Genomic DNA, 14,188 nt, shown 5'->3' with positions numbered 1-14,188 from the left:
GAAGTGGACAGGGGGCGAAGGGGAGTGGACAGGGGGCGAAGGGGAGTGGACAGGGGGCGAAGGGAAGTGGACAGGGGGCGAAGGGAAGTGGACAGGGGGCGAAGGGGAGTGGTCAGGGGGCGAAGGGAAGTGGACAGGGGGCGAAGGGGAGTGGACAGGGGGCGAAGGGGAGTGGACAGGGGGCGAAGGGAAGTGGACAGGGGGCGAAGGGAAGTGGACAGGGGGCGAAGGGGAGTGGTCAGGGGGCGAAGGGGAGTGGACAGGGGGCGAAGGGAAGTGGACAGGGGGCGAAGGGAAGTGGATAGGGGGCAAAGGGGAGTGGACAGGGGGCAAAGGGGAGTGGACAGGGGGCAAAGGGGAGTGGACATGGGGCAAAGGGGAGTGGACAGGGGGCAAAGGGGAATGTACAAGAGGGGGCAAAGGGGAGTGGACAGGGGGCAAAGGGAAGTGGACAGGGGGCGAAGGGGAATGTACAAGAGGGGGCCATAGAAGAAGGTGTAAGAAGCTGAAACTCAGGCTGGGATAAGTGTCTGACTAAAGAAGATCAGGACACAGGCTAGAGGCAAGAGCAGGTCTACAGCTGGAGTTAAGAGCACACTGCTACTATCCTCAGGCCAGGATAGATGCTGGGGCTGGGGAAGGGGTAGGTAGGGGGTGAGTGAGCAGGCCTGAGTTGCAGCTCCACAGCCCCAGTGATGAATGGCTGGAGCATGGGCCATTCATCTCCTGCTTAGAGCAGTGGACACTGGCCCACCTCCCCCTCCATTCCCTTTCCACTCCCCCTCCACATGTCAGCAAATGTGATAATTCTGTCATTTGTCAGGAGTGACGGAGGGTGGGGAAGTGTGTGGGGAGAGGCACTGGAGACTACTTCTGGGACTACGTACACACACACACACACACACAGATAGATACACGTGAACACACACACACACAAACTAACATTAATTTTGTCTCATTCTCCTCACTACCTCTCTTTGTATAATTTTTTTGTTCAAAGTACATTTTTTGTCAAGTCTACTTAGGCAACAGTGGGAAAATTGAAATGTGCAAAAAGAGCGAGGCGTTTTATGGCACATTCCATCAGTAATTCACTGATTTTATTACCTCCAGGAAACTTGTGAGCCACATTTTCCACTTTATTATGAAAATAATGTTTTTAAAGCCTGTCTGCAGTTTTGTGTATGTGTGATTGGATGTGTGTTTACGAGTCTGTGTTTGGGAGATGCTGGAACAAGCAATTGTGTGTGTGCATGCGTATTTGTGCTGGCGCGTGTGTGTGTGTGTGTGTTGTCACTTTTGGACAGCAGTCTTGACAGTAGGAACACTGTGAACAGTAAATACCCTTGTATGAGGCCCTCATGGTACCCATTAAACATGATAACCTCGGAGTTAAGGGCCGGTCATTTTGTTACACATAAATGCATAAAAGTATGGGCGTGTTTCAAATGTCTCTGTGGATTCAGACAGACTACTGTAACCCCTGGCTAACCCTGTCTTTACCTATTTTTCCTTCTCTCTCTTCATCTACCTCTCTCGCTCTCTCTCTCTCTCTCTCTCTCTCTCTCTACCTACCTATCGTTCTCTCTTTCTACCTCTCTCTCTACCTCTCACTCTCTCTTTCTTTCTCTCTCTTGCTGCAGAATCATCCAGAACCGAGTCCTGGTCTTCGTCCTCGGCGCCACCATCCTCCTCACCATCATTCTGGCCATCTATTTCAATGTGCGAGGGCACTGATCTCCCCCAATGCTCTCACACACACACACTCCGTCTCACACACACACACACACAAAACACGCACCCGCATGATTAATAGCGACAAAAGTGTTTGCTCTGGAGTAATTAGAACAAATGGTGCCCATGAATCACTCTTTCTGGGCCCTGACAGGGGTCTTTCTCTCTGAGACAGCCCCCCTCTGTGTCTTTTATTGCTATTGATAATATTCATGGTGTCGTCGTCACTGGACTGCGTTTAGCATTGGAGATCTATCTTTTCCCTGGGAACAGAGGGCCTGTAGGGGATTCAAAAAGTCTTGACGGGTTCAAATATGTACATCTTCCTACTGTTGTTCATTCGCCACGTCCATGGTCTGACCTAAGGTGTTTGCGGGTCCCATTTGTGTGTGTGTGTGTGTGTGTGTGTGTGTGTGTGTGTGTGTGTGTGTGTGTGTGTGTGTGTGTGTGTGTGTGTGTGTGTGTGTGTGTGTGTGTGTGTGTGTGTGCGTGCGTGCGTGCGTGTATATCTGTACGCTGAGCTTTTCTCTCCATCTGTCAGACCAACTTTCAACACGTCTAGTCTATTAAGCGCTCGACTCAACTCTTTGTGTGCAAGATTAACATGGGAGCCTACTATATGAATGTACCCAGCCTACTGGCATGTAGCTCCTAGCTATCCTCTTTTATGAACGGAACATACAGCACAAAGGACAGTGCCTTCAAATAAGAGGTGGTTTTCAGAGTCACCTTTTTTTTGGGGCACGGTTGGGCCCGAATGGAGATATGGAAGATATATACAACCCATAGAAAATGCATGAACAAGTTTGTTTCTGTTTTAGCTCAAGGAAGGAAAATCCCCCCTTTTATCCACCCTCGTCACATTACTGACTCCTATCACTGTTATCTGACTGTAAGGGATCTTAATAGTGTCCAGACACAATTTTGTTTTTACACACAAGACATTAATGGAGAATTGATAATAGTAGGCAACATACTGTTCTAAACAGGTGTACATACTGTTGTAGAAAAATCATGGGGGGGGGGTTCAACAGCAATTCTATTTATTTATAAACATTGTTTTAGAATTGATGATAGATTTTTGGGATTAGCGTTAAAGATTATGTGATACTAAGTGTATATTTTATGATGTCTATTATTAACGTAAACTGACGCAGACCAATCGTCTTTGGCCGGCGAATCACATTTTTTATTATATATATTTTTTACTTTTATTTAACTAGGCAAGTCAGTTAAGAACAAATTCTTATTTTCAATGACGGCCCTGGAACAGTGGGTTAAAACTGCCTGTTCAGGGGCAGAACAACAGATTTGTACCTTGTCAGCTCGGGGGTTTGAACTTTCAACCTTTCGGTTACTAGTCCAACTCCCTAACCACTAGGCTACCCTGCCGCCCCACATGACATGTATAGTATTGTATAGTCCAGGACCAATTGAAACATGGATTGCTTTGATTGTGTGTGAATTCAGACTTAAGCCATTTTTAATATGAGTGAAATTGCTCTGTTGTCCTGTCTAAATGATTGGATTTCTTCTTTCTTTACTTTTTGTCCAGTTGAAATGATGACAATAATAATGCAGTACTTTTACATAGAGCCTTTTACCCGAAAGTCTTCAAGCTGACAATGATGTTCCATGCTCTTTTTACCAACTCACAATACTGTGTGTGTTTAAGTCCTTGTTTTGTAGTTAAAAGCCATTCTACTGTTTGTGGACAGGTTAATATTGTTGTATTTTATGTGTATAATCAGAGGCAAGGCAAATGTTGGACTGTAGAGGGGGATTCCAGTGTCCAGTCCTGAGGGCTGAATTATGTGTCACACATATTACACTCACACAGAAACATACTCTCTCTAAAACCTTCACCGGTACCCCCCACGTCCACCTCCTTCGAACACACAGACGGTCTCTGCCTGGCTCAGACCAGACCGCCAACCTGCCTCCGTGTGGCAGAACGCGCTCGCGCACGAGAGAGAGGCCATTTGCTGTTCCGTTTCAGGGCGAGCGGATTGTCTTATTTTGGAAGCACGCTGTGTGGGGGGGGGGGGGTGGCTTTCTCCGCCACCCCTCCCAGCCGCCCGGCGGCGTCAAAGGTTCATATTAATGGGCAACAAAATAGTTTGTCCCTGTCCGTCTCATGTGGGGCCAGCCCGTGGAGAGTTATCATTAAGTTGAGGAATAACGAATGAAGAGGAGAAGAAGCAGAAGTGGAAATAAGGAGGTTGAGGGAGGGAGGAGAAATCCCTGCTAGTTTGACAAACCTCATCAGATAAGCACCTGTGCAATTGTTTTTTCCATCAAAAGGAGAAACTGGTGTCTGTGTGGAGGTCTGTGTGAGAGTCTATACATGGAGGCCGGTGTATATGAGCAAAATAACGTAATATTGTGTGTATGTGTCTGCTGTTCACCTATGTGTGTGCCTGCGTGCGCTCCCCCCACAACACCACTCCTCCCTCTGTCTCTTCCTCCGTCTCTCTCCCAGCCTGTCAGGACGAGCTGAGTTGTAGCGCTGCTGCTGCCTCCCTTCCGCCGTGCAAGCGTGGCTGCGGCAGGCAGCGAGCGCGGCTCTATTTGAAGTTGTAACGGTGTCAAAAAGTCAGGGCTGACTGACAGCCATCAGTCCCACAGGGCCTCATTAAAAACAGACCCACTTGACAGGGAAATAATTGAGCGCCGGCGACAACTCTGCCTGGGCTCCGTTTAGATGTTTTTATTTTCTTTCATTATTATTTCTGGCTATTATGTTCATTAAGAAATTGCATTAAACAACTTTAGATATGGGGGGGGGGGGGGGGTTGACAATTTATTTAGGGTGGGGGGGTTATTTCAACAGGAAGCCTGTCGTGATTTAATGGCTTGGCAGACGCCTGGTATCATCTGCCAGCTTTCTCCTTCTCCTCTCATTCTTTCTCTCATTCTCTCTGTTTTCTCTGCCCATCCTAGTCTCCTTTTTTCCCCATCCCTCTAATACAGTATCTCTACATGCCTCCCTACGTCTCTCTCTCCTCATCTCCCACGTCTCCCTATCCATCCATCCCCCTCTCTTTCCTTCCTTCCCTCTCCTTCCCTCCCTCTTTCCCTCAGAGAAGCGGGCGCCTTTGGAATATGAAATAGATTATCCATTTCCCCCTTCTCTTTGTGACTGTTTTTTGGGTTTTCGACGAGCGTCTCGCCACGGAGAGGGGGATGAAAACTTGTCAAGAGATAGGTTATATCTTATTCCAAGGGGCAACAATAGCAGCAGGTACAGACACCTTTTAATATTTCATTAAGCCCCGTGTTAACCCTCCTTAAGTGACTGGAGGTGTGGGGGCTCCATACAGACAGGGAGAGGGGGGTGTGTGAGTGATGAGTCATTTGATGTCTAAAGCGTTTTCAAAGCCTCTGATTCGCCAGACAGACTAGTCTTTGGGTGTCCTTGGCCATGGTTATATGAACATTGTCTGAGTGGCTGGTGCATCGTCATGTCATTGTTTTGGAGCCGTATGTTCTTGGCCATGTGCATCGTTGATTGTAGCACAATACCATATAGGCCGTATGTACCTACCAAGGGCCCTCTCAACCAATGCAGGTTCAGTTAAGCTTACAACTCCTGGTGTTTGATGCGCAAACCAGGGCTATTCTTCTGAAGATTTGTAAGATGTGCTTCTAAAACCGGTGAATGGGGGCAAATTGTTCCCCAGGCAAGCCAACCTCTCGGCGGCGCTCCCTTCCAGTACAAAATCCTGCCGTTTGTCAGCCGTTTAGGGCGGACAGGGATTGTGACAAGGAGCGTTTGAGCAGTTCTTCCTCTGAAGGGTGAGCCTTAAACGGGATAAACAGCTCCAACAGTGGGACCGCGATGGGAGGCAGACGGGTTTATCTCCCAGAGAGTTTCTGTGAGTCTCAGTGTCCCGCTACAAGGGACGCCTGCCCACCCGCAGACCACGGAGCAGAAATCCACAATTGACAATACGAATGAATCTTACCTCTGTTTCGACTGTCCACACACATCCATAGACACATTAAACACACAGGCATCTCTACTATCACACGTGCTGGACTAACCCCCCCCCCCACACCCCCCTTTCCATCATCCCCCTTTTATTGTTAGGCAGTAGAGAGAGAGATATGTCCCCCCCTTTGTACACGCCACCAGTCCAAGTAGAATGGCTTTCTTTCATTACCACCACGAACGCTGTTGTTCATTTTCATGGTGTTTATGCTCACGAGGACATGACAATGACCCTATTCTCTGTGGAAGTCACGGGCCTCCCCTTGCGTGCGTGCGCGAGTACGCATGTACACGTGTTCATTGATTCAGTGAGGGGGATGTAGCCGGCATGGTCAGCGCAATGGTGGCGAAGTCCTGTTGGGCGCAGTTGTCGGCGTGTGTGTGCATTGTGTGCGCGTGTCTGTCTGTCTGTCCAACATGTCCTCCCGTAGCGTAAGTCTTGATGATCAGGTCCATTTTACCCTTCATCCGTAGCTGAGCTGTATGCGCTATGCTGCGTTTCATCCTTTTTGGGGGGGCTGTTTAGTTTTCGGATTTCTGTAGATGTAAAGACTGCTTTTGTCGTCATTAAAGCAGTATTGTATTGGGGCAACCAAGGTGCCCTGTCATGAGTTCCTGTCTTCTACCCTCCGCCACCCTCTCTTTCTGTTGTTCAACCTGACACTTCGGCAAGGAGAGAAGGGTGGCGCCTGCGAGTTTACGTTTCACCCACCGCTAAAACCACAGTCAAATCCCATGTCTGTATCACCGTCCATTTGGCTGTTGTGTGTGGCAGAGGCACACCTCGACTTGCACAGAGAAAGTCCCAACCCAGACGGACTAGTCATGCAATATGAACATGGAAACTCACAGACCAGGTCAGACTGAAGCGGACTTAAACTACTGCACGTTCTCCTCCTCTCCCTCTCCCTCGTTCTCTTTCTCTCTCATCACTTTCCCTGTAGTATACTGGCATATCCTTTGAGCTAAAATTAACGCTTTACCACTACAAAGGAATACAGTTGTAACCAGCGCTCTCATTTGCATGATAATGGAGACTTGATATAATGGGCCCAGTAGACACACTATTATGTCTCTTAAATATTTGCTTACTTTTAGCCTCTCATTTTGTTAAGCAATGCTTATAATTTAATTAGGGTCCTAATAGCTATTATATGAATATATAATGTAGTGCAGTAAATGTTTAAGATACTTTTGCCACATATTTAAATGTAGTAATTTGTTATGGTCCATTATTTAAATATATGTTCAGTGGTACAGTGAATGTCATTTCGCAGAAGCATGTTGACAAATTGAAATCAGTGGTCAATGGGAACGTTGTCTGTTCACTTTTCAGAGACTAATATTCTTCTTCTGGTCAACCCTGAGACAGAGTGTAATGTAGAGATGGGTTGAGCTAGAGAGGGACTGACAGAGAGGTAAAAATAGAGGGATAGATGGATGGATCAGACTAGGTTGCTGGAAGCCTGGAAGGCAGGCCCTGACTGTTGAGCTAGTTCCATGCTGTACAGTACTTTACTTTGCATATGGTGTCTTACCAGACAAGATTCTAAATTTCCAACTGGGAGGCATCAGTGGAGAAATCACTGTCTTCAAACAACGGCCTGCCATTCATGTTCCCCGTAGCCGGAGATCTGAGCAAACGGTGATAACCCACGACATCTTTCTGGAGAACGGGGAGTCGATCAGCTTTGATGGAGCACATCCTCTATGACAGGCTACTGAAGAGCTCGCTAATGAACTGGGTAGGGGGGGTGGGGGCATCGCTTAGCATGGCAGCATGGCAAAAGAAGGAATGGGGGGGATTAGGGATGCGGGGATGGCGATGGGGGTCGAATTGAAGCATTGAGGCATTTCATATGCATGATTGTCCAAACATAAACATAAGCTCATAAATATACTATGGATGGATGGAGATGAGGAAGATAGGATGGTGTGGATGAGAGAAAGGTATTGTCTGAATGTTACGCGCAAACCCTAGAAAAGGGCAATCGAACCCTCCTCTCCCTGTCCTCTATCCCCCTCCATGCTACCTCCGCCTTAGATGGAGGGTGGTGATTAAATATTCATGTTGTGTCCAATCAGAGAGCTCGTCTGACGGTCTTTCTACACAGGGCAGGAAGTGGAATTGGATTCTAGCGAGGGGGGACCCTGCAGGTTGGCATGAGGGGTCAATTGAAAGGGGAGTTCAGCAGTACCAGAATCTATTTGATGTCCTCTTATGTCCCCAACCACCCTTCCCTCATTCATACAATAGGAGACATCTAACACAGTAAGGAATACCTTTTATATGGATATCATGGTCGTTTATCAGTGTTGTAGAATGCAGAACAATATTTGGTTTCAAACTGTGGGTGTTTTTCAGTTACTAACTCCAACAGACATCATTCAATGCACTTTCACTGAACACATAGACCCACACATTCTGTCAGTCACTCACGCGCATGCACGCACACACAGGAACACACATGCTTTTATTAATTAAACACACAGAAACACAGGCACATACATACCTGTGTTGTGTTGTACGGCGAAGGCAACAAAATGCACAACTTTTGTTCATCTCAAGGATTTTCGGACTGCCCCGATGAACCGAGAGCCCATATGGATTTTTCTCCTTGCCATGCAGTGACTGTGATTACCCATTTTCTCATTCATTTTTAAAGACAACTCGTGTGATTCTTCCCCTTTTCTCTCTTTTCTCATCTCTCTATCACTCCTATTTTCTAAAGAGTGATTGTACACTCCCCTTCCATGGCAGAATCCCTCCTTGACCCTGAGAATTAAATTATTCTATAGATCACAGCTGTTGAATATTAGGCCTTACAAAAGCGGTTAAATAAAATATGTTCAAATTGTCCAATCCCAGAGGCCACGGCAGAAATTCTAATCAGGTGAGAGAAAGGGAAAGGAGTCAGTGGGGATTATGAATAAAGGGTATCTTTGGAATCTTACTGGCCGAGTCTTGAGGGAGAGAAAGAAAAAGAGAGGACCAAACCTTAATCTCACTCATCAACAATACACTGGAAGGTTCTAGATAACAGCGGGTGGTGGTGGGTTAAAGCTTTTTTCCAAAGAATAAGGATATTGAGGGTTTTTCGAAAGAATAATGATATTGAGTGCCTTCAGGAAGTATTGACACCCCTTGACTTTTTTAACATTTTGTTGTTACAAAGTGGATTTAAAATGGATTTAATTGTACTTTTTTTTTTTACAACAATCTACACAAGATACTCTAATGTCAAATGAAAAATTCAACTTGATTAAATAAGTATCCAACCCCCTAAGTCAATACATGCTAGAATCACATTTTGGCAGCTATTACAGCTGTGAGTCATTTTGAGAAGTGTAATTGTGACCCGCAATTCGGGGCTTTCCTGAATGTGGGCATTCCTGCATCTGCAGGAAACCTTCTTTATACTTCTATTGGCCCATTTTTTATTTAGGACAGGCTGGAGGCGGGGACGCTCCAGTACAGTAGGTGGTTTTAATGCACAATAACGTTGGATGCCAGTCAACGAAAAACCCCACAGAAGCAGGGGCGGGGGCGACAACAGTAGCTAGCTAGCCGTAAACGGGTAGACAGCGTCCTTCTCCCCCACCTGTCAGGCACTGTTTTCCCGATGTTCCGTTAACGACGGCGAGTGCAGGTGTTAAGCAGGCGGGAGCGAATGACACTGCATGCTAGCTTAGCCAGTTAGCCGTACGGAGGACTCCAGTACACAGCAGGCGGGAGCGCGTGCGACACTGTACTAGCTAACTAACAAACTAGTCGCCATAGCCTCCCATCTGCTGTGCTATCGGGAAGCAGGGACGACAGTTTTCTTCGCCCTCGCCTGTGAGGGCACAGTTTTCTCATGCAGGAACCAATGGGATGCTCGAGGGGGTGGGTGTTCATAAAGGAACAGGAATGCCCACAATATTGGTATTTCTAGGTAACTCTCTAACAGCTTTACACACCTGGATTTTACAATATTTGCATTATTATTATTTTTATTCTTCAAGCTCTATCAAGTTGGTTGTTGATCATTGCTAGACAGCGATTTTCAAGTCTTACTGTAGATTTCACTCAAACTGTAACTAGGCCATTCAGGAACATTCAATGCAGTCTTGTTAATCAACAATAAATTGTATTTATGATATATGACAATATTTTAGATTAACAGTCATTCTATTACACAATTTCTGATATATCACTTGCCTTTGTTTTATTTTCCTCCATAAGTAAAATCAGGATTATGGCTCTTACTGCCATTCATTCCAATTAGACTGGTTTGGATTTCTCCCTGACCAATATGGCTGCCATTTTCAACCCTTTCTGGAACTTCAAGGGTTTATGACATTGCCCCTCTAGTAATTTAATAGGATCTCTATGGTAGCCCCTCTCCCCAGATAGGATATGAACACTTCATAAACCATGACAAAAAAAATATTAGAATTACAGGAAATTAGCTGTAAAACTGCCAAATGTTCTCTGTCTCATGGCAAAATGTGTGGAATAGCAGTAAATTAGCTTTACAAATGCTAAATTCTCTCAGCCTCATTGCAGAATGTGTAGGATAGTATGAAATTAGCTGTAAAAATGAACATTTTCTTCTCTGCCCCATGGCAAAATGTGTAGAATTGCAGGACATTAGCATTAGAACAGCAACTTTTTTTCCAGACTCATGGCAAAATGTGTAGAATTGTAGGAAGTTTGTGTGTTTTTTAAATGGTTATTGCACAAATGTGAAGGCTGAGCCCTTACAACCAACATGTAGAACTGTAGTTGAGCTTGACCTTATGGACTTTCCACAGAGGGTTTCCCAGATCTTGTGGGTGGGCCCTGCAAAGTTCCACTGGCACACACATACACACACACACACACACACACACATATAGTCACAAACGTATTACTCATGATGATGCTGCCAATATGATGGTCCCTTTTAGCTAAAGGTCTTCAATGGGCCAACGCTGTCTTAACCTGCCATGTCAACCAAACACACAGCCAAATAATTGTGTCTACAGGTATTTTAAAAAATGCACTCATTAATGGTAAACAAGACAAACCTTCTGGCTGCTGGATGCCTTCACTTGACCAGTTGATGTGGGGGTCAGGATATATTAATTATGCCATATTTCAACATGGAAGTTAGAACCATGGCTGGCCAAGAAAACCTCTCCGAGGGTGATTCTGCATTGTTTTATATACAGTGCCAGTTGAAAGTGTGGACTCACCTACTCATTCAAGGGTTTTTCTTTATTTTTACTATTTTCTACCTTGTAGAATAATAGTGAAGACATCAACACTATGAAATAACACATATGGGAATCATGTAGTAACCCAAAAAAGTGTAAAGCAAATTAAAATATATTATAGATTTTAGATTATTCAAAGAAGCCACCCTTTGCCTTGATGACAGCTTTGCACACTCTTGGCATTCTCTCAACCAGCTTCATGAGGAATGCTTTTCCAACAGTCTTGAAGGAGTTCCCACATATGCTGAGCACTTTTTGGTTGCTTTTACTTCACTCCGCAGAGTGAAGTAAAAGTCCAACTCATCCCAAACCATCTCAATTGTGTTGAGTTTGTGTGATTGTGGAGGCCAGGTCATCTGATGCAGCACTCCATCACTCTCCTTCTTGGTCAAACAGCCCTTACACAGCCTGGAGGTGTGTTGGGTCACCACTTCCTCCATGCTTCACGGTGGTAACCACACATGCGGAGATTATCCGTTCACCTACTCTGCGTTTCACAAAGATACGGTGGTTGGAACAAAAAATCTCAAATTTGGACTCATCAAACCGAAGGACAGATTCCCACTGGTCTAATGTCCATTGCTCGTGTTTCTTGGCCCAAACAAGTCTCTTCTTATTGGTGTCTTTTAGTAGTGGTTTCTTTGCAGCAAGTCGACCATGAAGGCCTGATTCACGCCGTCTCCTCTGAACAGTTGTTGTTGAGATGTATCTGTTACTTGAACTCTGTGAAACATTTATTTGGGATGCAATCTGAGGTGCAGTTAGCTCTAATGAATTTATCCTCTGCAGCAGAGGTAACTCTGGGTCTTCCTTTCCTGTTGCAATCCTCATGAGAGACAGTTTCATCATAGGCTTGATGGTTTTTGCGACTGCACTTGAAGAAACTTTCAAAGTTCCTGAAATTTTCCGGCTTGACCGACGATGTCTTAAAGTAATGATGGACTGTCGTTTCTCTTTGCTTATTTGAGCTGTTCTTTCCATAATATGGGCTTGGTCTTTTACCAAATAGGGCTATCTTCTGTATACCACCCCTACCTTGTCACAACCCAAATGATTGGCTCAAACGTATTAAGAAGGAATTAAATTCCACAAATTAACTTTTAACAAGGCACACATGTTAAAAAATATGCACTCCAGGTGACAACCTCATGAAGCCGGTTGAGAGAATGCCAAGAGTGTGCAAAGCTGTCAAGGCAAAGGGTTTGATTTGTTTAACAATTGTTTGGTTACTACATGATTACACATGTGTCATTCATAGTTTTGATGTCTTCACTATTATTCTACAATGTAGAAAATAGTAAAAATAAAGAAAAACCCTTGAATGAGTAGCTGTGTCCAAACCTTTGACTGGTACTGTACGTACTGTACATGTGTTTGCATTTCATTGAAAACACATACTTTAACTCCCCCAAACAAAGATATTTGGGGGAGTTTTACTGGCTTTGCTAGGTCTCCGGAATTGTCCAGAAGTTGTCCAGAATTTAATGACCATAGTGTTCATTCTCAATCAAAAGAAACGTTGAGCCCCTCACAGGGAAAAGAGAAACCACATAAAAAGTTGGACAGAAAAAATAAAACCTTATTAGTTGAGCATATTGCACAGGTGCGAAGTCTGAGCCCATACAACCAACATGTAGTTGAGCTTGACTTTATGGACTGTCCATAGAGGGTGATTGACCGGAGCTCTATCCCTCAGTGTGTTCAGAAGACTACGAGACGCTCAATTACACTCTGGGATTAAAACGCTGAATTCACAGACTGACTCCCTCTGAGAAATACCAGTGACCTTTAGCCAACCGCCAAACTCCAAACAACAGCATCAACTAGAGATTTGCCATCGACAGCAAGACACTTCAGTAAGTTGAACACCGGTTCTCGTTACCAAAAGGGCACGAGATATAGAATTGCACAAAATGACCAAATAATATTTAGTTGTTTGTTTCTGTTCTGGTTGGAAGGAGATGAATCCATTCATGCCATGTGTGCATCAGATTCTCATGAGCCATTACTACACATTAGAATAATAATAATTGTGTGTATATAGCAGCTTATGAATCATTAATCCCCATGGTTTCCATCTGGGGGGGTTCTGTCAGGGGGGGGGGGGCTTGGGACCCAGCGGACAAGCCAGCGCGATGAAAGAGGAATAGATATATGGATAGTGAGAGAAAGAAACAGGGATACAGCCTACAGTGATGCATTACATTGTGAAACAGTCAATGTATCCTCTATAGCACTCACCTCTGAATATCATGTGCCATATAACTTGTCAAGGATATCGATTTAGTTTTTTTAATTGAATATCTATTTCATGAATATGTATTAGTTTTCTTTTTAACTGGGAATGGAGAACCATTAGCCATGTTTATACCTGGTGCTAACATGCGTCCTTTGTCCTAATCTTATCCACATTCTGATTGTGTCCACATTTTAAGACAGGTGTAGACGATTGAAAGACGCATTGTGATCTAAATGTGATCACATCTTCCTGCCCACCTCCGGAGATAGTGTATATGGATCTGGACAGTGAAACCATTCAAATCATCATTATCCCACCCTCTAAAATCATTGACAACTGGCACCATTGACTTAATGCCATCAATATGAGTATTAAAGTAAATGTATATTATTTTGAAAGAACATCTGTCTAATAATTTGCATACAGGGAGGGACAAGGAAATCTGGTCACAATGTAGACAGTGGACGGATAAAATTCACATTTTAACACCATGTTTAGACACGTCTGAAAATGCAGACACAATCAGCATGTTAGAACCAGGTATAAATGAGGCCATTAAAATCTCCACAACTGCTGAAGTACTTCTTGTGGTTGAAGGTCAAGCAAGAAAATGGCTGTGATACACACTTTCTTCAGTAAGAATGAATCAGAAAGTTCACTAAGAGTGAGAAATGCCTCTCCTTAGGCAGTAGGCAACAATAGGTCATGAAGGAAAGAAAAGAGCATTTGTTTAATCAAACTAGTACTCTTACTATTGTTCCCTCAACATGAATACAACATTTTCATTCTAAATGAATTCCCTCTTGAACAGTACTAATAAAAACAATGGAAATGGAAATGCCTGGGGATGCCTAGAGCCTTCAGTGTTTGTGGTTCAACAATTCTGCTATAGCCTTGAGTCCTCATCCACTTGTATGGTGGTTATGAGTAGTAAATAGTAAATAGTATGCATCCGGCTCTCATTGTGTTTAAATTGCTAC

At 44.5% G+C, this 14,188-nt stretch overlaps 1 protein-coding gene across 4 annotated transcripts in view; it reads left to right on the top strand.

Moving 5' to 3' along the window:
• The window catches only part of LOC109869920 (vesicle transport through interaction with t-SNAREs homolog 1A-like), a 169,897-nt gene extending 166,440 nt beyond the window's left edge, over positions 1-3,457 (top strand). For 2 of the 4 annotated variants that reach the window (XM_031804696.1, XM_031804695.1), the window contains one exon: positions 1,644-3,457. In XM_031804696.1, coding sequence (XP_031660556.1) covers positions 1,644-1,737 — 94 coding nt within the window. In that variant the 3' untranslated portion in view covers positions 1,738-3,457. The remainder of the gene's footprint in view (positions 1-1,643) is intronic. The other 2 variants (XM_031804697.1, XM_031804699.1) reach the window with 1 other exon arrangement.
• Positions 3,458-14,188: the final 10,731 nt, after the last annotated feature.

The sequence above is a fragment of the Oncorhynchus kisutch genome, linkage group LG25 (genome assembly GCF_002021735.2).
Source record: "Oncorhynchus kisutch isolate 150728-3 linkage group LG25, Okis_V2, whole genome shotgun sequence".
In the NCBI taxonomy this organism is placed as follows: domain Eukaryota; kingdom Metazoa; phylum Chordata; class Actinopteri; order Salmoniformes; family Salmonidae; genus Oncorhynchus; species Oncorhynchus kisutch.
This window is presented reverse-complemented; position numbering and strand designations above follow the sequence as displayed.